The sequence below is a fragment of the Salminus brasiliensis genome, chromosome 25 (genome assembly GCF_030463535.1).
Source record: "Salminus brasiliensis chromosome 25, fSalBra1.hap2, whole genome shotgun sequence".
Taxonomy (NCBI): domain Eukaryota; kingdom Metazoa; phylum Chordata; class Actinopteri; order Characiformes; family Bryconidae; genus Salminus; species Salminus brasiliensis.
Window position 1 is genome coordinate 17,745,397 of NC_132902.1, and position 22,120 is coordinate 17,767,516.

Consider the following 22,120-nt stretch of genomic DNA (forward strand, 5'->3'; position numbering starts at 1 on the left):
GGTCTTTTTGTCACAGTCTGCTGCATGAAGCTGTCCAGCAATCTATCAATCGATGATAATCACGTTCAAAGTCGATAACCTGGCTAGACTGGCACCCCATTGCTTTTGTTTTGGTGTGGACACGCCCCTTCATAAAATAATGGCCACGCCTCTTTACATTTGTAGCAACGATCTGACAGTGTGCAACATGGGAAAAGTGTAAATATATATCTATAGGTCAATAGTTTATGTTTATGTTTACTCATGCAAAAATAAGAGGCAAAAACTTTTTATTTTTAAAAAGCCAACTTTACAGAATGAAAAATCCTAAATCCACAAACATTTGCTTATAGTTTTTGACTTAGAATTATATCAAATACTTACATAAATACACCACAATGCAGCAATTGTTAATTAATAATAATAATAATAATAATAATAATAATAATAATAATAATTATTATTATTATTATTATTATTATTATTATTATCATCATTATAGTCTAATTATTTCTGTTTATTAAAATTATTATTCTGTATATATCTACATTCTTTCTTAATTATATATATATATATATTAGTTTTTCAGTTTTATGCATTACTTTCTCTTGTTACTTATTTTCATTTCATTACTTATTTGTCACTTGTCACTGGTTTAATTCGCATCTGTTGTTCTTTATTCTTTACATTAATAAAGATAATTTAAAAATATATGGAATATTTATTCGTTATAATCAAAAATATTCACTCCCGTTTATCCAATGGGCGCCGGAAACAGATCCAGCAGGCCGCTCCTCCCCCCTCCGCCGTGTGAAAGTCTCTTCCGCTGGGTGAGACGTGGCGGCTTCGGCAGGCTGAGCGCTGCGGAGCGGACGAACCCTCCCTCCCTCTCCCCCAGCAGCAGCAGCAGCAGCAATAGCAGCAGCAGCCTGTGTCCAGCTCAGCAGCGCCCAGCACGTACAGCTGGATGGCAGGGACAACCCGGAGCGAACATTTTAAGGTAAGAGGGGTAAAACCGGACTGTAGCATTGCGTTTCTGCAGAGCGCCGACTTGCTATGGTAAAGTCCTGGAACTTTGTTTACGGTGAGGTTAGTTTAGTCTCTCTGCGTTGGCTTTTAACCCGATTAACCGAGCAGGAGCAGCAGCAGTGCCCTGTTAAGAGAACTGACAAGTGAACTGTTTGTCATGTAGAAAGACACACAGCTTGTTTATTCTGGCCTTCTTGCTAATTTTATGTCGTTCTCCGGAAGCCTACGTGCCAAGTCTTCTAACATGCTAGCTAACGTATTTAAGGTCTGTGGACGTCCTGCTACTTTAGCTGCACTCTGGCTCCCTGGTATTTGCAGCCTGCAGTATGTGCTGTCTAGCCCCCCTCGTCTCCCACGTTTCCCTCGTCTCCTGAACATTCCATGAGCACAGCCTCTTGAGGGGGGCTAGTGGCTGCTAAATATGCCCTCCAGACCAAAAAATACTTCTTTTATGTCCTTTTTTTTTTTTAGTTTAGTGTCAGGGAGTCGCCTGGATGTGTAGTCCAGGAACACGCAGAACTGATTTTGGAAGTCTAGTCTAGTCCAGTCTATGTACAAGGAATTAAGCACTCCTGGAAGTCTGTTAGTGTAGCATAGCTACATTGCCAGTGTGGTTATGTAACGTTTTTGTTATTTATTTGATTTTTGCAAAGGTTTATAACCCCTGTAGTTCATGAGGAATGTTCTAGACTAACATTTTAAGCTCATGGTAATCAGTTTGAAGAAGCAGAGTGGCCATAAACAGTGTAAGAAGGGAGGTGTGCCCAATAGTTCAGTGACTTCTCTGCTGTAATGTGCTAAACTGTACTGTTTTTACTGTTAACCCAAATGTAGCATATTGGCCACATGGACAAAGTTTGTTCTTTTTAGATGTACTCGAGAGGTAGACAGTAAGTTTGACATGGGATACTGTCCAGTTTACTGGACCTAGGTTAAGCCTGGGTGCAGGGCAAGGCTTTGTCCCTGGGAGACGGCAGTGGAGTTCCATTAACTCTTGGCTATATTCACTTGTAAAGGGGGGAAAAGATGCAAACTTTGTAAATCAAGCATGTGTTGACCCTACAGTCTAGGCCATTGGTCCTCAACCCTGATCCTGTAGTGTGTTCTGCACGTTTTTGAGTTTACCCTGTTCCTGACACTGTAGTGCATTGGAGCAGGGAACCACTGAATGGGGAGTGCAGGGGGACCTCCAGGACCAGAGTTGGGACCCACTGGTCTAGGCAGTGGTTCCAGTATCTGCACTTAAAAAAACAACTTGTGTAAAAGCTCTCTAACCTCTCTATTACTAATATGGGTCTGTGACCATGTAATTCTTCTATGGTGTCACTCAATCATTTGAAGCACATTGGTGTAGATTATTTGTGAACTCGTGAGATTTGTGAACCATCAATCTAACTGATCCTTTTGTTTTCTTCCATATCTTTTGTTGTGTGTGAAGATTCTTTTCTGCCTTGCAGCACCCTACATGTTGCTCACTAGCGCTCTTCAGAGGTCTGGCCTTATGAGCACCGGACCTGGAAGGCCCATTTGGGCACTGGCTGTGCTCCTGTTTGGTGCTGCCCTGCTTGCTCTCACCTCCACCTCCTCATCCAGTGGGAAGAACATCGCTCAGACTGCACTGGCTCATGCTACGGCTGCTGCTGCTGGATCAGCATCCTGGTGTGCTGAGGAGATCCTGGGGCTCCAAACCCTGACCAAGATGTTTTCCAGAGAGGGTGTAGATGTTTGGTTCTGCTCACTTGTGGGCTCCATTGCTGTGGGCCTTAGTGGAATCTTCCCCCTCCTGGTTATCCCCATTGAGGCTGGCGCAGCCCTGAAAACAGAAGGTAAGACCCACCTTGCTTTCGACACATTGACAGTAATTCTCTAATTAATGGTTCTTAATGCCAGTTGTCACTGGACTACACCACAAAGTTTAGTGGTTTGCTTAGTCTTGCATGTGCGTTGCATCATACACTGCTCAGAACCTGCAGGACATACCCTTCTCTGTGGCTGTAAAGAATTTGAGATGTTATGTAAAGAGCAGTACATTTTCCTTGAAATTGTTCTCCTCCACTGGGAACCCCCATCAAGCTTGGTCAGTTTTCCCTGAATATAAACTTTATGAATTTGCTGTTCATGGGGTCATCCCTTCCAGTCCAGGAGGGTGGAGTTCCATCATAGTTTGGTGGTTTTCCCTGTTATACCACACTTGATTAAGTGTGTGGTAATTACCAGATTTAGTTGGTGTGTAAATAAATAAATAAATAAAATAAAATCACTAAACTGTGTTGAACTCAAGATTCCTAAACTGTAAGGAGCATGTTTGCTAAACTGCAGACTGTGGAAAGTCTAGCCCAGTGATTAATGGTGTTTGTTGTATTTTAAAATACTTGAGTCAAGAAACAGAAAGTGAAACGGATTCACGGATTTGTTGTTTCTGATAAAGTTCACGCGTAGTGCTTTTGTATTGCAGTTGCAGCCTTGAATGTAGAATGATTCAGTTTGATAGCTCAAATTCTGTCTAAGCTCAGGGGACAACACTGCTTGTTAGGTGTCTGTTGTACTAGTACCACACTTGGGAATGACACTACTTGCCTCATTAGTAGTTAATTAGTACAAGGACCCACACAGTATAAATGTAATTAGTAGACACTTGGGGTTTTAAACACATGCAAGAGATGTTTTTCTAATACAATAAAATGGTTTGAATGATAATACATTGGGGTGAAAGCATAACAGGCATACCAGCTCAACTTTAAGTCGTGGTGATGTGATGTGATGTCCAGTGCCAGGAATGTGGTAGATTGTGGCCCAAGGGATGAAATCAGAAATCTGGTGCATACTTTAAGTCCTTGAGCAACTACTTCTACACCTGTCAAGGCTTGCCCAAGTCTCTGACTGTGGTAGATGTTCGTAAGGAGAATTTATTAATGACCTGTAGCAATGACCTGTATGCTTTCTAAGAGTCGTTGCATTTGTTTATTGTTATTATTATTATTATTATTATTATTATTATTTTAAAGATGTTGCTTTAAGTCTAATGCTTTTGGGAAGTAGAATGATGGCCTTTTCTAAGGTAAGCAGAAATAGTTCACCAGTCTTGTTCCACTGAGAAAATATGAGTCAAGTGGAATGTCTGATTCCACGTTTGACCTGCTAAAGCAGGACTCAGTGGGTAGAATGGTTAAGGCCCTGGTAATTATGGCACGCTGGGTGTGCCCTGTGCTATAGAGGATAAAAGATGCCTAGGCTTTAAGTCATGGAATTGCTTCTTATGTGCTGCCTGCGGTTGCCAAAAACACACTTCTGTTCCTTTCTGTTCCCTTCATATATTGTGATCATATAACTGCTGCCTCTTTTAATTTCTCAACTTTTCCCATTTTTTTTTCTATTTATGTCTACCCTTTATATATTACATTTTAATTATTTAATAATTGCTCTTTGGGTGTAACTGGGACCTTGAGATCAAAAGTTCATTTCACGCCATGTACCACATGTGATGTAAATGTCAAAGGCTCCTTTATCCTCATGCAAGACTCCTGTGTTTGTCATTAATGGGATTAAATGAGGTAACTCTGGATTAGAACAGCTGTAGACTTGCACATTGAAGATGCTACCCAAAGTTCTTGCATATAAAAAACACTTTTGCTTCCATAAACAAACATGTTTATAAGGGTGGTCTAAGGAACCTTGACTGGAAGTTGCTGTTTTTGCCAGGCTCTTCACACTTCCACAGCTCCTACAAACATGGTCCTTTAGGGAACCAAAAGTGGTTCTTATATGGCATCCCTCAAACCTTTTTAAAGCACTTTGTTGTTGTATTAAAAGGATTAAAGATGTTCTACACTAGCTGTCCTTCCTTTGACCAAGGTGCTTCATTTAAAGATGCTGCTTTGTGATAAGTGTTGGCGATCAATGATTGAATACAAGCGTTTGCAAAAGTATTAAATCAACTGACCCCCCTAGAGTTTTCTTGGCCTAAGCTGTTTCTCTGGATCTAATCAAGTGTGTAATGGTAGGTGCTACGGTAACCATAGTTTGGTCTTATGTGTTGTTGTTTATGACCAGCTTGAGACTCCTGAGATGTTGCAAGGTAAGGAGGCCTATGAGAGGCTAATACTAATGCTTAAATGCTCATACTCACTGACTCATCCTCTTCTGCAGATGGTTGTCAAAAGCTGAAGAAACTGCTGAGCTTTGCGATCGGTGGACTCCTCGGTGATGTCTTCCTTCACCTCCTCCCAGAGGCCTGGGGTCATACAGGCAGCATCAGTAAGATAGCTCTCCTTTTCTCTCCTTCAATTACACGGTGTTGCTCTTTCATCCATTCATCTTTCTCACCTGTCTCTTTGGTTTCAAAGCTTTTATTGTCTGTACCCCTTTTGCTTTATTCTGCTGTCCTGTTTTGCCTCCATCCAGACACTGTTTTGAAATTCATCTGTTTATCCACCTGGTCTTTCATGTTTCATTCTCCGGAGTCCCTATTGACTTCCCCTAGTTGTCCGTTTATTCATAAAAGGTTTATTCATAGAACGGATGCTATTAAAGCCAGACGAACACACACCACTATTGCCTGACTTGGTGAGTTTGGCTGTTATGTTGAGGATTAATTGTTATTGCACTATTGAATTATTGCTATGACACTTTATCTAAAAATAAATAACAATCCCGAATCTCATACCCAGCTCCTCCCAAAAGTATTGCATGGAACACAATTATTTCAGAGAACACAGTTCCACTGCTCAGTGCTGGCATTAGACATGGTGCCAATGGGTTCATGTTTATCTGCTCCCAAGAATCCTGTTCTGTTGGCAATACTTCTATACAGGGACTATGCAGCTTTATGTGTGCGTTTGCACATCTGTGTCAGCAATGGGGATGACGTAAAGTAGCCTAATGCATTTATTAGAAGGGGTGTCCACAAACATTTCAAAAGTTTTGACCATATGTGTCAGTAAATAGCTTAAAAAAATAATATTGTTTTTAGTAAAAGTAAAATGAGGCAATCATTCGTTCTACATGAAGGGGTTCTACAGAACCTAAAACACCTGGCTCTGCAAGTAGAGATTCTACCAGTCCAAGGACCTACCCTTTACCCAGACAAACAAAACATTTCACACATCCAAATGGTAATTTTACAACAAAAGCGTTTTATATTTTGTCAATCATGCTGCTCTTCTGCCCAGTGCTTATTTGCCCTGCTTTGTAATCATGACGCAGAGAACTTCCATTCAAGTCTGGATTTATATTTATAGCTTTGATTTGGAATATAAAGGTTAAGCTGTCTTCAGAGCTTGAGTTTTTCTTTTCATGCATCTGTCTGAGCTGTATGTCATGTTCAGACAGGTGGCACATACACTAATGTATTTGACACATGGCCTAATGTAGTTCTCGTCTCATGTCAGCTGTAATGTACGTCTTGTGTGTCTAGATGGGAGCCAGAAGCACTATCGCACCCAGGGACTGTGGGTGGTTATAGGTTTGCTGTTCTTCCTGATGTTGGAGAAGATGTTTCCTGATGAAGACAATGCTTCAGAGAGCAGGGCTATGAACCGTGCCAGCAACGTGAGTCTTGCATTTACATTTGAAGCAGTCAGCAGATGTTCTTATCCAGGGCAACTTGCAGATAAGTTTGAAGCCCCAGTCTACCCAAGTCTATATTATTTATTTATTTTTCTCCTTCTTTCTTCTTTTGTAATTTGGCTAATCTTGCTCTGAGCTATGCCCCATAAATAACAATATTTACAATAAGTAATGAATAAATGAGCAGTATATTTAGCCATGTTTCTCCCTTGTCAATGTAAACTGGGTACGGCTCATGTAAGCAATTTCCATGGCATTCATAAGGCTGGTGTGTGTGTTTGCCCCCCACCCACACAGCTTTAATAAAACTAAGTGTTTCCCTTTGTTTCACTCAGTCAGAGAATCTTGGCGATCAATGCTCACACAGCCAGCATAAACAAAAGCTCACAAGCTAGCTCATCTGTCTCCCTCTCTGCCAGTCTGTTGGCCATTTGTTCGTCCATCCGTCCAGCCATTAGTTTATCTGTCCGTCAAGCCAGTACCAGTGTGATTGTTTGTGTGTGCCCTAAATCTTTTAAGCGTATCTATATAAACGCTCGAGAATGGTTTTTAGCAAGTGATGGACAAAGTGGGAATTACAGCATCATCTACATGTGTTTATAAAAAACAAAACAAAAAAAACACACAATTCCTTTCTCCCTGCTTCACTGAGAATGAGCTGAGCTCATTAGAATCTTGGGGTATAAAATCGAAATGCCCTGAAAATGGTTTCTGCTTCGTTTAGCAATGATTCACCAGGTGCCCCATACTTTTAACTACTACTTATTCCTCTATTAGCTTGTCTTAATGTTAAGAAAGAATGGGAGAGTCAAGTCAAGTCAGATTTATTTGTATAGCGCTTTTTACAACTGTTGTCGTCACGAAGCAGACTTACATAAATTAATTAGATTAATAAAAGACAGAGACAAAGAAGAAATAATGTGACATGAAGACATGATGAATCAAAGACCCCCAGTGAGCAAGCCAACGGCGAGGTAAAAGTTTCCACCTGTCTGTAGTGGATACACTCTTAATTTTTCAGTGCTAGCTCTGCCCTTACAATATCTAGTTGTGCCACCATAATTCCTACCTTCGGTTAACCGAAAACCAAGCCTAGAGCAAGTAATTAGAGATTGGCACTAGACCTTGAGAGCAGCAGAGGCCTGCAATGATCTGTTAAACCTAGAGCCAAGCAGAGAATGAGACCAAGGCAGATAACTGACTTATAGTAATTGTCACTAGATAATTGCTTTAAACAAGTAAAAATGTCTTTGAGGATTAAATAACTTTCCTTTATTTTTCAATTACATTTATGGCATTTAGCAGATGCTCTTATCCAGAGCAACATACAAGGTTATTCATATCACAGAGGAGGGCCAATGTAGTGTTAGGAGTCTGGCCCAAGGACTCTTATTGGTGTAGCGCAGCATAGTCACCCAGACTGGGAATCGATCCCTGGTCTCCCACATGGTGTTGTAACTCAGTGGCAGGTAGTGGTGTTATCTGTTGCGCCACACCAACCGCAATTAATCAGTACTTTTGACATCTTGCTGTTTTACCATGCCTTACTTTCATTGTTATTGTCTGGTTTAAACCTGTTTGTGTGTTCATAACTGGCATGTTATGGCGTGGATGGCCAGCACATGAATGGACTGTGCAAGTTCTTGCCATATTTGCAATGAAGTTTCATTACTGGGCCTCATGGTGGCACCATACCTGTGCAGAGCAATCATCACTCTTACTTTCTCTGAAAGCTTTCCAGTGTTGGTGTGTTCATGAATTATGTGAAAGACTTCATCACCATTAGGAGCATGGATTTGGTGTGGAAAGCAAACATTTTATTACTGTGTAACTGTCATGAAAATACATTGCGGTAAGAAAAATTACTGTGCAGCATAACCTCAAATATTAACCTCAAATATTCACCCCAAAATATAGCCCAACAATTTTACTTTCTAACTCCAGTTCAGCTCTATCATAACATTCAGATCAGCGTTTTGTCTCGAGGCATAAAGTGAAAAGAACACTGCAACCTTCTGAATCCGTTTGTGTGTTTATAACAACATTTCGTCAGCTGTGTTAATCTCCAAGGCAGAGGGTTTAATAATTAACACTGCAGGTGTTTTTCTGGACCTTTTCTAACCATGCGCTGCTCAGGTCTGAGGAGCTGTTCATGTAAGCATCCACAACCCCAGTAGACCTTTCCCTGTGTCTAAGGGCCATGGAGAACTGCTTTTAAGGTGCCTTACTTTCAGGACGTTGCATCAAACCTGGGTCAATACTCACCTTGCTCCACATCTCCTGATGTGCTCAGAAGTAAATGGGAGCTGAAAGCCTTGAGCCTTTTTAGCTTGCAGCGATCTTGTTGTGCTACAGAAGCATGTTTATATCTGGCTGTCTGTGTAGTATGCGTGGCATGTTTTTCGCAAAGAGCTTCTGTGCTTGGTCTGCAGGTCCAGCCTGGGCCATATCATCTCTCAACAAACTGGCAGCATCTCAGTATTACACTGTAACACTTTTCATTTTGCTCGTGCTCGGTCTGTCCGTCTGTCCCAATGTACCCTTTACTTCTGTTTCCGGTGAGATGCCGTTTCGTGTTTGGTTTGGGTATTAGGGCAGAATTGGAAGAATTACTGTTTGGCTAATAAGAGCCCTTATCTGTTGATTTTTGTCTTTTGACACTCAACAGACTCTCAACATACTCAACATATTTTTGTCATTAAAATATCCCATTAAACGTGAGTGTATGGTAAAAAAAAAATGCTCAGATGGTGTTTTACAACCTTGATATTTTGCTTTGAGGTGAAATTAGCTCTGCCTTTATTGGCTCCTTTACGTCACCGAGCCAGCCCGAAATATCCCATTCCAGCCTAGCTTGGCATAGCACTGTAACAAGTGCGTTTAAGTGTTACTGAATAGGGTTTCTGTCGTGTGTGTGTGTGTGTGTGTGTGTGTGTGTGTGTGTGTGTGTGTGTGTGGTTAGCTCGTTGAAGAGATTGCATCTGATAGGCCTAGCATTTAGCATTTGGCCGCTCCAAAGACGGGGTCATTCTTCATACCAGCAACTTGCTTAATTTGACTCAAATTAGCTTTTAGACTTTAGTCTTGCAACGGCCTCTTTGAAAGTATAAGGATGCGTTTCGACTTGAAAGGCTTTCAGTAATGGGCTGGTGTATGTATGTTCAACTGATTCGCTAATATTGTCGGAGACTCCAATGGTTTGATAATATATTTCACTGACTGAATGATTGATTATCCAGTTCACAATTGAATGTCACACTTTAAAATATTTGGATGGTCAATCATATTCTTTTAGTTGTCTTTAGAACAAGAATGGCATTTACACAGATCTGAGATTGACAGATTTGAACTGAAGGATTGAGCAGTGAGCAAAGGCTTCTTGTGTCCCACTAGAAGCAATTCTTACCAGGAGGTGAAGCGATTTACATTTACAAGCCATTTTGTCTTTCTGACACAATTTAGACACATTTACTGTAGACAGGGATTTCTGCCACTGCTAGTAGACCATATGCTTCTATACACCTGCAAAATCACCTACTACCTTCACACTATGGTCTTTGGCTCACCCAAATGCAGTCACTCCATTTTGACAGTCATTAACATCTGCTTTATGACCCATTTTCCACACGTCCAACAAGACATTCCCTGCGCTTTACCACCTCCTCTTAATCTAAAGATCCCATCACACTCCTCGCAGGGTTTTATTTTTGCATCACAATGTTATTAGATATAAGATTTTTTCCCTATTTTCCATCTCCTTTTGTTGATTTAAAAATCCTGCTTCAGGAGCACAGTGGCCATATGTGCCTGTTTGAGACCTGGGAGGTAGATTGACGTCCTGGGCTGGGTGTGATGGAGGCTATAAATAGAGTCTAACAGGAAGCAGCTGCAACCAGCCCTTCACCAGCAGACAGAAAGGCCACTGAACTGAATTCGGCGGTGCAGTTCAGCAGACACAGCTGAGAGAGCAGAGCCGCAGAAGGGCGGAAGCATCTAATTCTGCTACTTCGTAGAGCCAAGGAATTCCACAGTGGCTGAAATTTTCAGAGAGAACTAGACGAGGTCAAACAAGCAAATCTCAGTCGTCCTTTAATTCCGGACTGACCACATTCACACCTCTTATCAGAATTGGAGCTTTTTTTTTCTGCAAAGCCAGGTGTACGAGATGTTCATCCTATTTGTGTTGAACAGACACCCTAAATGGCAATCACTAGAATTTTTTACAAAATTCTAAAATCTCATTATCTGGGCAGTAAGTGTTTTTCCCTTATTAAGGTACTAATATTAGTATAAATGCTGATAACATTCATGCAAAATGTAGTGATTTTACATCACTGTGTTCATTAACGTATCTCCGAAGCTCTTCTCATGGGAGTCTAGTATTAATTATAGTGATCATCCAACACCTGGTTTGGTAAATCAGTGCTGGAAGCAAACCTGGAACCAAGCTTTGTTCTTCTGAGTAGCTCACAAGATCTCAACTACTTTCTTTAAAAAAAAATAATTTCTTTATGCTTTTATTGTATTTATGTTTAAATGCATCTGTTTAAGTGTGATCTGGTGTTTTTTCACAAGCAAAAACTGTTGTTGCTCCAAATAAATTTGTAAATAATGTGCTTGGATCGAAAATCTCTACACAGCTGTGTGTGTGATAGTGATAATTAGGTGTTCCGGCTGGTATTTGGTAATGTAATGTGACTAATTAAAGGAGGCATTTCTTTTTAAACAGTCTGGCATTAGAATAAAAGAATAAAGTTCATCAAAGAATACGTTGGCTGGTCTGACATGGCATGTGCGTCTTATGTTTCCTTTATCCTGCCCTAGATTTCAGCAGTGTTTTGATTTAAAATGCAAGAGGGAAGCACTTGTTGTCTTGGCTTATGATGGCTGGAAATTTCTTTTAAGAAATGTCATGGCAGCTGCTCGTTTCTTTTTTCTGTATTTAGTTATTTTTCCCGTGCTTATCTCTTTCACAGCCGTCATCGACAGATCTCAGAAGTGACTTTTTAATGTCTTCTCAAACAAATGGCATCTTCTCCAACAACAATTCTGATTCCAAGCCAAAGGCTGACATCAGCTCTCTCCCTGGGACGGAGAAGATCAAGGTGAGATGGAACATGCGGTTAATGGTGACTAATAGGGTGGGACTGCCAAATATTTAGGCAGGCACAAGTTTTTGGAGGGAATATTGGGTTTTTCACATGACCTTTGTGGGAAGGAAAGCAGTACTCTTATTTTGTAGAGGCATTTTTATTTATATAGCAAAGTCCTCTGCAGTGCAATTAACATTTTAATAGCACAAAACATTTCAGATGTGTCCTGTTTTTAGATGATTAGTCTGACCAGACTAAAAATCTATATTTTTACACCTCTACTGGAAGAACCACATATTGCTCAGCACTAAAACTGATTTGTTTTAGGTCTATACATTTATGCAGCGCAGGAAAGTTAGTCATTAATGTGCATTGTCATAGAATGCCTAATTAATCCGTAAATGTGCCTGTTTTCTTCCAGACAAGTGGCTACCTGAACCTTCTTGCCAACTGCATCGATAACTTCACCCATGGCCTGGCAGTGGCTGGGAGCTTCCTAGTCAGCAGGAAGGTAGGAGAGGGCAGAGATTAGAGTCCCGCTGAGACACATTTGGATTCATTAAGACTTACTGTGAGCTGGTAAAGCAAATTAGAGCCTCTCTAATTAAAAAGCCCCCCCCCCCCACCCACCCACCCATGTATCTCCATTAACCGTGCAGAGGCTGACAACGGGGGCTTGAGTTCACAGTCCAGCTGCACTGTGTGGCGCTTGGTCAATTTTGGGAAAATTGTGCAGGTTGCTGTTCTTTTTAGGAAAAAAGAAGAACTTTCCCAATAGTTTTCCCAGCCATATCACTAAGCAAAGTACCAGTCATCCGAATATCTGCAAGGTTGTGTTGCATAATTTAGCTGTTGGTGTACTGCTCTGAGTGTTGGGATGCTTTATAGTGAATAATGCAGAGTGGCTGCTAGGTCTGCATACTCTCTGGCAGATTTTGTGATCTTCGGAGTCATGTGCAGATTTGGCCTTCCTTAACTAATGGTTGTTCTCTTCATTTTCAGTTCTCTTCTGAGAATTGATGGTTTGTTTTGCATCACATATTTCTGTAATTACTGTCATTTATTAAATGTATCATAAGTAGAAAATGTAGGTACACTAGTTTTGTTTCGTCTAGTTCTGTATAGTCCTGTGGTGGTTAATGCAGTGGAAATAAACACCACATCCTCGGGCCTTGTGAGAAAATTGGCAGGCATTTAGTGGAAGAGTGAGGAGTTTAAATCCTCTGATCTTAATGAACTCTTTAACTGCTGCTCTGTGTTTGTTGCTGCATCACGTTTACAGTAAGGCTCGAAAGTCAGTTTTCTCTTCCCCAAACTTTCCATTCCACCTTAAATAATGCAGCATTTGAGTTCTGCTGTTGATATTGCTACATTTACATTTTTTAGGTTGAATGGAGAGTTAGAAGCCAACTTTAGCTTTTGATTTGTCTGCTTACTGGTAAAATCTCCACACTTACCAGTTCAAATAAATCTCCGTTAATGTGTGAGGGTCATGTGTATTAATGGTGCCTGGAGGATGGCAAACCTAAGGATCGGAAGTAGATCGGAGCCTTAAGACATGCCCGATACCCGATCTATTTAATCAAATAGGATTGTATCGGGCATCCCTACCCCTAACTGCTACCTTTTGTTTTAAAAAAACACCAGAAAATCTAAATTAAATTGGGCAGTCCTAATATTTTGTGAAGCTTTACTCTTACCAATCACAAGGCCGATGTGCCTCAACCCACTTACGCGGCTTTAACAAAACATTGATCTTCAAAACCTCTCCCCTCTATTTAACCAGTAACGCAGACATACTATTGGCTTGATCACTTCGTTCACGGTTCAGCATTTTGTCGCACTAACACCTCTACTAAACCTGGCAATTAACTGGGGAGTTAAATCAGGACTGCTTAAGCAGGAAAAGCTCAAAACCGCCTTCCCCCACCCTGCTCTAAAGCACTGTAGTACTAAATTACATATGATGATATTGTTAGTTAATCAAATTAGATTAAATAAATTGTAGGCTGGTTGTTTTAAGTGAGCCATGGGCACCGCAAGGTCTGCCAAACAGTCTTCACCATTGTCCGTTCTTCCCACTCTTACTGTGGTTCTGGTTCTGCTTGAAGTGTTGGACAGGGAGATGTCAAGAAAGCTTGTTAGAAAATTAGGCCTGACTCTTTTGTTTGTCTGGTCAGTGAAATTTAGTGTCTTATTTTTACCTTTCTTATTTACCTACCTTTCTATGCTTAAGAGATTAGAGAGTAGGAGATTACTGTAAACGGGTGCTGTGTTTTGCGTATTATGCTGTGTAGTATTAATAGGATGGCAGCGTTTTGCCTTACTGAAGTAGGAAAGGTCCAGGTGGAGAACCATAAGGCTCCCAGCATGTCTGCTGTGGGAGTACATGAGAGGAAATAAGCTGGATGCAGCGTGATCAGAGACATACACACATTTACAAGCAGGAGCAGGCGATCTGTTTATTATGTCCTGATACTGCCATTCCATAATATTGCTTTTCAGTTTCAGCAGTATTCAACAATTACTGCAAAATTATGCCCCCCCCCTACCCCCCCAAGTGTAATAAGCAAACATAATCTATATTACATATACATAGGGTCCCAGTTTAGATTAAGACTCTGCAATAACTGTGTAGTTACATGTTAAAATCATGCTACAGTAGTAAAACTACTGGTGATGTGTTCACTGTTACAGCCGTGTGTGTGATACAGTCAATCAGTATTTACTTGGACCCCATCTTACTAGTGAGACTTGTTAAACCCTGTTTCTGCTTGCATGTCACTTGAAAGGCTTGGTGTGCAGCCGAGAGCTCATGAGGCCTCTTCGTTTTTTGCTTTGACAGGTGGGCTTTCTGACAACCTTTGCAATCTTGCTGCATGAGATCCCCCATGAGGTAAGTTTTTGCCTCTTGTGTGTGTCTTGTGAGTGCATCTGAAGTATAATGCCCAGTACTCAGAGTCCAGTAGCAGTAACACATCAGTAACTGTGGCAGTGCACTTCAGTATTAACTGAAAAGGCAGTTACTTGTGCAACACACTTTCTGGAGGTGTGAAAGACCCTACCAAGGGTATATATAATGCAGTGTCTTTTCTGATGTTTCTGATTTTAGACATTGGTAAGTACATGTAAAGTAGCTTCTTATTGATGTACAGAGCAGTAGGAGCTGAATAATAAGGCTGCCTGTGTGTTTGTGTTTAAAGGTGGGAGATTTTGCCATTCTGCTGCGTGCTGGATTTGATCGCTGGAGCGCAGCCCGCATGCAGCTGTCAACGGCTCTTGGCAGCGTTCTGGGGGCATGTTTTGCCCTTACGGCTCAATCACAGCAAGGAGCAGGTGATGAACCACACTCGTGTCACAAATACTAAAACATTGTGCACTATATTTTCAACTTTCATTTGGATCATTTCATCATTTAATTTATTTAATATTTGGTTGTGTGTTCTGTAGACACAGAAATAATCACAAAAGTGTCTTAACAAAGACCTTCTTAGATACAAACTTCATACTTAAAATTATATAAATGGTTATTCTTAGAAAAAGTCAGTATTAGTGGTCTGAAATATTTCTTAATTTACGGCAGCCTGACATTGGTCTTAGACTGTACGTTTAGATGGTGAGCTTCAAATTGATCTGTTTAAATAGATGAACTCCTAGACTGAATGTCTCACTTCACTAGATTAAAGGTTAAGACTGTTCTCTCCTGTTAGTTGTCTGCATAAGGCCACTTTTTTGTGAATTTTCTTCCATTTTGCTTTTCGCTGCACACATTTACCTATTTAACTTGTGGCAGAAAACTAAAGATGCAGCATATAATACTGTTACAGATAGCCTAAACAAGAAAAGTGTGTCTAAATTCATGTTTTAGGAACTTCTTTCCCCCCATCAAAAATTGCATAAAAAAACATTGGGCCTTATTCACCAGTATGTTTATAAGATTTTTCTTTAATTTGTTCTAGAGAAATCTTCAAACTGAAAAGTATCACATAATTGTTCACTTTATAATTTCATAATTGTTGTACTTTTATGATCAATCCCATTGTCCACAATTGAATTTGAACAATCCCAAATAAGAAAACATTGGTGAATGTCAGAATACCAGAAGCTTGGTTTTTCAAAAATTTTCACCCTTCCTTTTGTGAAAGCTTTTGGGAATCTAGCCACTGGTTACGCAAATATGCTATAAAGGAGTAGCATGTCACTTTTAAACATTGTTTTCAAAAGGATTTAGCTATTGTGGAATTTAACAGGTCTCCTTTTTGATTTTCCTTCCCAAAGAGAATGCCACAGCCTGGATCCTGCCCTTCAGCTCTGGAGGGTTCCTTTACATTGCCTTGGTTAATGTGGTGCCTGACTTGCTGGAGGAGAAAAATCCAAGGTATCAGGCCCATCTAGAGTCTAAAGTAATTTACAAGTTTAAATGTAAACTTGTAAATGACCAACTTTACATGTATTTGTTGTTAAATATATTGTTTCAAAATATATTGTTAATTCCCTGGTTCATACATAGCTTAAAATATATGGATGTCTCAAAAGCAAGTGCTTTTACGTAATTGTCCATTCGTTCTTATTTATAAGGCATGCTTATGCCTGGGTTATTGTTCAAAAGCTGTCCATAAAAAAAGTGGTAAAAACCCACTGAGCCAGTCTTATCTTGCATTAAAACCCCTCCTGGTCATGGAATATGCGTGCCAACACGACGTTGAAATCTTCTATGGTTGCTAAATCTGTCATGATTGTATGCCTCATCCTCAAGCACTTGTGTATAATTAGCACGTACAGTGTATATGTATAACTTGAGCCTTTTTCTTTGATCTCCACAGACATTCTTTGCTGCAGATCATTTTGCTCTTTTGTGGAGTAGGAGTCATGGCCCTTCTTTCCATAATAGCAGACTAAGCAGAAGAGTGCTGCTCTTATGGACTTTCTGAATGGAAGATCACCATCTACAAAGCCAGGAGGACTGATGGACAATACACTCCATTATTTAAGCTTTAAAAACTGAAAGACTGAATTTGAGACTGACCCGAAAGGGATAATCAGGTTTGTGTATGTGTGTAGATGTCTGTGTCTCTATATTTGTAATTCCTTCCCTGGTCTTGTTTTGGACCTATAGGTAGACACTTTGAAGCGAAATTGTAACAATCAGTGCTCGCTCAAATGGTGCGAAATGGAGGGTGTTAATAGACTGTAGAATACTGGGCTAGACAGTTCAACCACTTCAGCTATTCTGTGGCTTATTTTATATCAAGCATATGTTAATGGTCGTTCTTCAGAGCTTGAGCGATTAGCTTATTAGAATCTGTACACTGTTGGACAATGAACTAGGTGTAGGATTAACATGCTAATTGCTATGTGCTAACTGTGTACGTAAGTCAAGCAAGTAGTTAGCTGCAAATCGCATGAGTAAGTTTAGTACATCCTTAGACCATTGCATTGTGATAATTGACCTAGCTGTGCTCCGCCCACAGAACACGTTTATGGGCAGAACATGTACAGGTCAGTATTTTAGATCTTTTGGATGTCTGTTATGAACTCTTAGAAGTGCATTTAGCCTGGATCTTCTGGTGGTTTACTGATTACAATGGTACTCTGGAGGCAGGGTCTTTCTGGTCCAGACTGTCTGACTTCTCATCAGACATCTCTGATTTTAAACAATCTCAAGTATTCGTAGTAAGACATGGTCCAGCACACTCAAATGCACATGCGCACGCACACACACATTACACAGGCAAACTCTACCAATAGACTCATTAACTTGACCATGGACTCTCCTTTCATGTTCTTAACAGGTGCACTAACACTTTCTTTCTTAGTGTTATTCCACTACTTTAAATTCTGCATCTTTTAAACCATGCTGCTTTACTTTTTGCACAGTATTATATTTCAGTGATATGTCGTTTTTGTAATGGTAATGCTCCAATATTCACTACACCACTGCTCTTTTGTCAGATGAGTGCATTTAGTATAAGCACATGTAATGCTTTTAGATCATTTTTGTGCATTACCAGCTTATTCTTTCTGTTGTGGCCTTTACTTTTTCCACTATGTCTTATGTGATGCAGACAGGGCAAGGGTCCCACTGAAAATGCTTCATGGAGATTGACAATCACCTATCCCTCTCTACCAAAAAAAGACATGGCCTTCAATTTAAGCCTGGCACCATAATGTATGATCTCAGGCCAGTACAAACAGGAAGAGCCTGCACACCATTCAATGCATTGTTACTGAAATGAATGTTTTGAAGATGTCGGTCATCAGGTCAAAGCAAACTTGCATAAATGTATATATTTTAAGAGATATTTATTATGTTGACAAGGTCATGTGTGAAAAGGAACGTTTACCTTTTTGAAATTTTAGGACACTCCCAATGTTATTGAAATAAAAGAGTTGATATGTTTGTATTTTTGTTTGATAATATACTTTACAAAATAAGTAAAATAATTGTGTTGTCTATTTTTTTTTTCTTGTAGAGACTGAGTGCCAGATGCACACTGTCAAAGTAAAAAAAATAAAAAGATACCTACACATGATGCAAATACACTAGTAACGACAACTAACCATATGGAGTACCACAGAAACCAATTGTCAACACCTTAGCAACCACCTGAAATGCTATAGCAAATGTTTAGGATCCCAACGCAACTGCCTAGCAACACTATAGCACCAATCTAGTAACTATAGCAGCCACCTAGCAAAGAATTTCATGCTAATGACTGCATGACCACCTAGCAACCATGTAAGCAGAACCACTTACGTCGTGTCTACACGCACATTGTTGTACATGCATACTTTTTTTTTTTTTTTTTTTTTTTGCTTTAATATTCTTTTCAACTGAGCATTCTAGAAGAACTTAATTGAGAGGATTAGCATTTTTATATGGCATGTGCACATTTGACACTTGACATTTGGTTTGTAGTTGTAGTTGAGTGTTGCATTAGTATACAGTAATTCCATGGCACTTATGGCAAGCGCATTCCCTCCTGCACAGACTGGGTCTGAACCGTCATATGGGAAGCAGGGGGTGGTATCGATTGTGTGTTCACACTTGTCCATTTTCGACACACTCTGTTTGGCAAGGGACAGTTGCCATAACGACTCCCCAATGGGTTGCCTTCCTTTTGTCGGCTGCTGTGAAGTGGCCGCATACTGGAGAAAACTGCGTGTAACTTTCAAAGATGGCTTGTGCTCTTAAAAAGCATAAATAATCGCAGTCATTCAGAAGCAGCAGCAGAGTTAACTGCCCTCACTGGTGCTAAAACGATCGATTGCTTCCCGGATCATTATCTCTTACATTGGAGATCCTGCATTGCCTCTGGGGGACCAGCACATTTTAAAGCGATCGTTCTGCAAGAAATCGAATTTACACAGTTTTCCCCAGTCAATCAGATGTTGAGTGTCCAAAGTTTACTACTCTACTTCTGTACTACAGCTAGGAGGCTAATGTAGCTAACGAGTGCTGTAAGCCTATCTCAGCCACTAGGATCTTGCAAATTCCATGCCTAAAATACACTTGTCTCAAACAAATAGCTCAGACTTGTTAGACAGACTGCTATGATTAAGGATAAATTCGAGCTGGCTGCTAATATAGCTGTATATGTGTGGCCATGATGGTTACAGGTTACATCTGTAATTGTGTGTAATGTTGTTCTGCAGTGTGAAATGACACAAAGTCTAATTAAGATTACGTTACCTTATTGAAGCAACTGTGCAGTGATGAAGTTTGGATAGTAACAAAATGTGTGACACTGTTCCATAATCAGGATGCTAAAGGTAACTACATTGTTTTAATTTGTTATATATATTTCGTTCACCTCAATTCAATTTAACCTTTTATAGAAGTCTAGAACTCTATACCACCCGCTGAATCTCCAAAAGCAGCTTGAACAGGGCAACAGCCCTCCATGTTCCTGAAGGAATGGGTGCAAGTTTCCATGCTGCGTTTAATTTCCAGAATACAATGCAAACCCAAATGCCTGGACTGAGACCCTTAGGAGGTTGTCTCTGTCTAGTCCTCAATGCATCTGGAGCGATTTGTTTGTGGTGAACGTGTGATCTGCCCTCTGTCTGACCCAACTATCAGGTGTACTACAAGGTGGTAACCTGGTATGTTGCCCAGATAATTACTACAGATATGAACAAAAGCCATCTCTGCTGTTGCCCCATGTTAAACTGCACAGAAGTATGCACTTCTCTAATGTGAGAAGTTGTGAGGCATTTTGGCATGCTTGAATGGAAAAAGCAAGAATGCATTAATTGGAAAGGGGTGTCCACAAACATTTGGACAGATAACGTTTCGTTGTGAGAGGTGAAACCTGGTATAAATATTGATAACACTAATCAATAATATGATATTATTGATATTAAAATGGTAGGAAATTATAAAGCGTGCTTGATATGATCAGGAACATAAACGAACGATAGAAAGGAGCTCACTTTTGATGTCAGGTTGGCTTTAATTGCGGCTGGGTCTTATACCTTCAGCCTCAGAGCACTTTATTGCAGAGCTTGTAGCTATACTTGGTGCAACATACAATTACTGCAGAATAAGCACTCGCTTGAATTTAGGTTGTGGAGCCATTGGAGAGCAGTGAGTTGTCAGTATGCTAGCAGAGTGATGGAAGGGTCTTAGAGTAAGACATGACAAGATAGAGGGAGGATCTTTAGGGGTAAAGAAGGAAATGTGTAGATCAAAATAGAGAACTGACAAGAGAGCAAAGCCATTGCAAAAGGGGAATCTGAGATGTGACGTTCTGCATTTTCCCAAACATTTCACAAATAATGCTTGGTATTGGAGTCCCTGTTCCCTGTCAGCGTGGAGGCAGTGCCTGCTCAATCTGATATTGCAGTGGGAATACATTTTTCATTCTACAACAACAATGCAATTGCTCTCTGGCACTACATGAGTTTGATAGAGGCTGTTTTATTTATCGCTTTTGGGAATATTTCAAAGGACTAAGCATGCCGTAGGTAAGTGGGCCCTCAGCAGCGTCTTCTGTGGGCGGTGGATCGAGCGATTCCCTTGAGCTGCTGAACATGTCGTGTTTTTCCTCCTCCTTATGCCGTTTCCAGTCTCCAACAATGGCAAGAACAGTTCTAACCACCCGGGGTCTTATTTCTAAACTGCTCACACTGTCTTTCTCTCTTTCCCTTCTTTTCCTGTCTACTCCATTCCAACACACTGTATGGCTGTTACTTAAACTGAAGGTAGCTGCCTCTTTGCCTTGCTACCTGTGCTGTCTCATGTATTGAATTCTATGATTTTGCATATCAGGACATAATAGAAAATAACGTGGTCCTCAGAAGAACCAGAAGTACACCCTTACTGCTTCAGTTGGAATAAAAGGGAAAGTAGCAGTCAGGTGCTGCTAACCAAATGAATTTTATTCATTGATCATGAGCAGGTGTGACCACCTCTACAAAAGCAGAAGGTTAGTCAGTTTGCTGATCTGGAGCATGCAGGTGTGTGTTAACACAATGCCAAGGAGGAAAGACAATGAGCAGTGATCTTAGAGAAGCAAGAGAAGCTGCCCCTCTATCTGGGAAATGTTAGAGAAGGCCATTTTCGACAAATTCCACCATTCTACAGTGAAAAAATGCAGAAAAGCCCAAGTGCTACATCTCGGACTCTCCAGGCCCAAGTTGGCATGTTTAAAGGTCAAGTTCATGACTGTACACTGTACCTTGTTTTTACATGACTCTAAGTGTCTTAGAAACCAGTGTAGTGATGAAGGCTTCTGTAACTAGCCACTCAGGAAGCAATATGCTCTGACATTGCAAGATTCACTTCAACTAAGACACAACCTAGATATTCTAGATACAATCTACTTAGCTAGAACCCATGCAGCAGTGTAAATGGTTCTGTGCTTGCCTAAAGGGTTCTTCGCATTAAAAAAAAAACTCCTGGTGGTTATAGATGGTTCTATAAAGAACCTTTAAACATGGTCCTGTGTAGCACCAAAATGGTTTCACTATCACTTCTTTCGGTCTGATGAAGAATGTTGTGTTACATGAAACCAGCATGTATCTGCTCTCTGGTCCGAACTAAAATAGACAAGCTAGAAGAACAATGCCAATGCGCCAGTTTGGTAGTATTTTGGTTGGCAACCAAACAAGTGTGAAGATCCACTGGCTGGTAACAGTGTTACATGCCATCTGTGCAGAATATAGTTATCATTGTAAATGATTTACATACTGTAGTATTAAATACTATAAAAAAGCTAGTTGGTGATTAAATGATAATTATATTATCATCTCGGGAGTTGTAAGGCTATGTAACACTGTAGGCTCTGTAGATGATAATCACTTGCCAAATTGCCTTAAACATACTTTCTATTCCACTTTGCTTTATTCCATTCTGATCTATAGTGCTGTAGTCTATTCAGCCTAATCCAATCCTCCTCTTTTCTACTCTTCTTCCTCTGCTTCCATTTGTCATTACATTTAACCCTTTA

The 22,120-nt window shown here is 40.3% G+C and overlaps 1 protein-coding gene across 2 annotated transcripts; it reads left to right on the forward strand.

Annotated features, from left to right (window-relative positions):
- The first annotated feature begins 804 nt into the window (after window positions 1-804).
- slc39a13 (solute carrier family 39 member 13) lies at window positions 805-18,110 on the forward strand. 2 transcript variants are annotated; one of them, XM_072671666.1, is made up of 10 exons: window positions 805-979; window positions 2,447-2,834; window positions 5,155-5,262; window positions 6,422-6,555; window positions 11,550-11,678; window positions 12,088-12,177; window positions 14,512-14,562; window positions 14,870-15,002; window positions 15,945-16,044; window positions 16,490-18,110. In XM_072671666.1, the coding sequence occupies exons 1-10, from the start codon at window positions 947-949 to the stop codon at window positions 16,563-16,565; spliced, it is 1,242 nt and encodes a 413-aa protein (XP_072527767.1). In that variant the 5' UTR covers window positions 805-946; the 3' UTR covers window positions 16,566-18,110. The 2 variants fall into 2 exon arrangements, with proteins under 2 accessions (XP_072527767.1, XP_072527768.1); XM_072671667.1 differs by having other exon boundaries at window positions 2,466-2,834.
- Window positions 18,111-22,120: the final 4,010 nt, after the last annotated feature.

Coding starts and splice junctions, on each gene's coding strand:
- slc39a13 (XM_072671666.1), top strand. CDS start 947: ATGGCAGGGACAACCCGGAGCGAACATTTTAAG. Junction 12,178..14,511: donor GCTTCCTAGTCAGCAGGAAG/GTAGGAGAGGGC, acceptor TTGCTTTGACAG/GTGGGCTTTCTGACAACCTT. Junction 14,563..14,869: donor TGCATGAGATCCCCCATGAG/GTAAGTTTTTGC, acceptor TTGTGTTTAAAG/GTGGGAGATTTTGCCATTCT.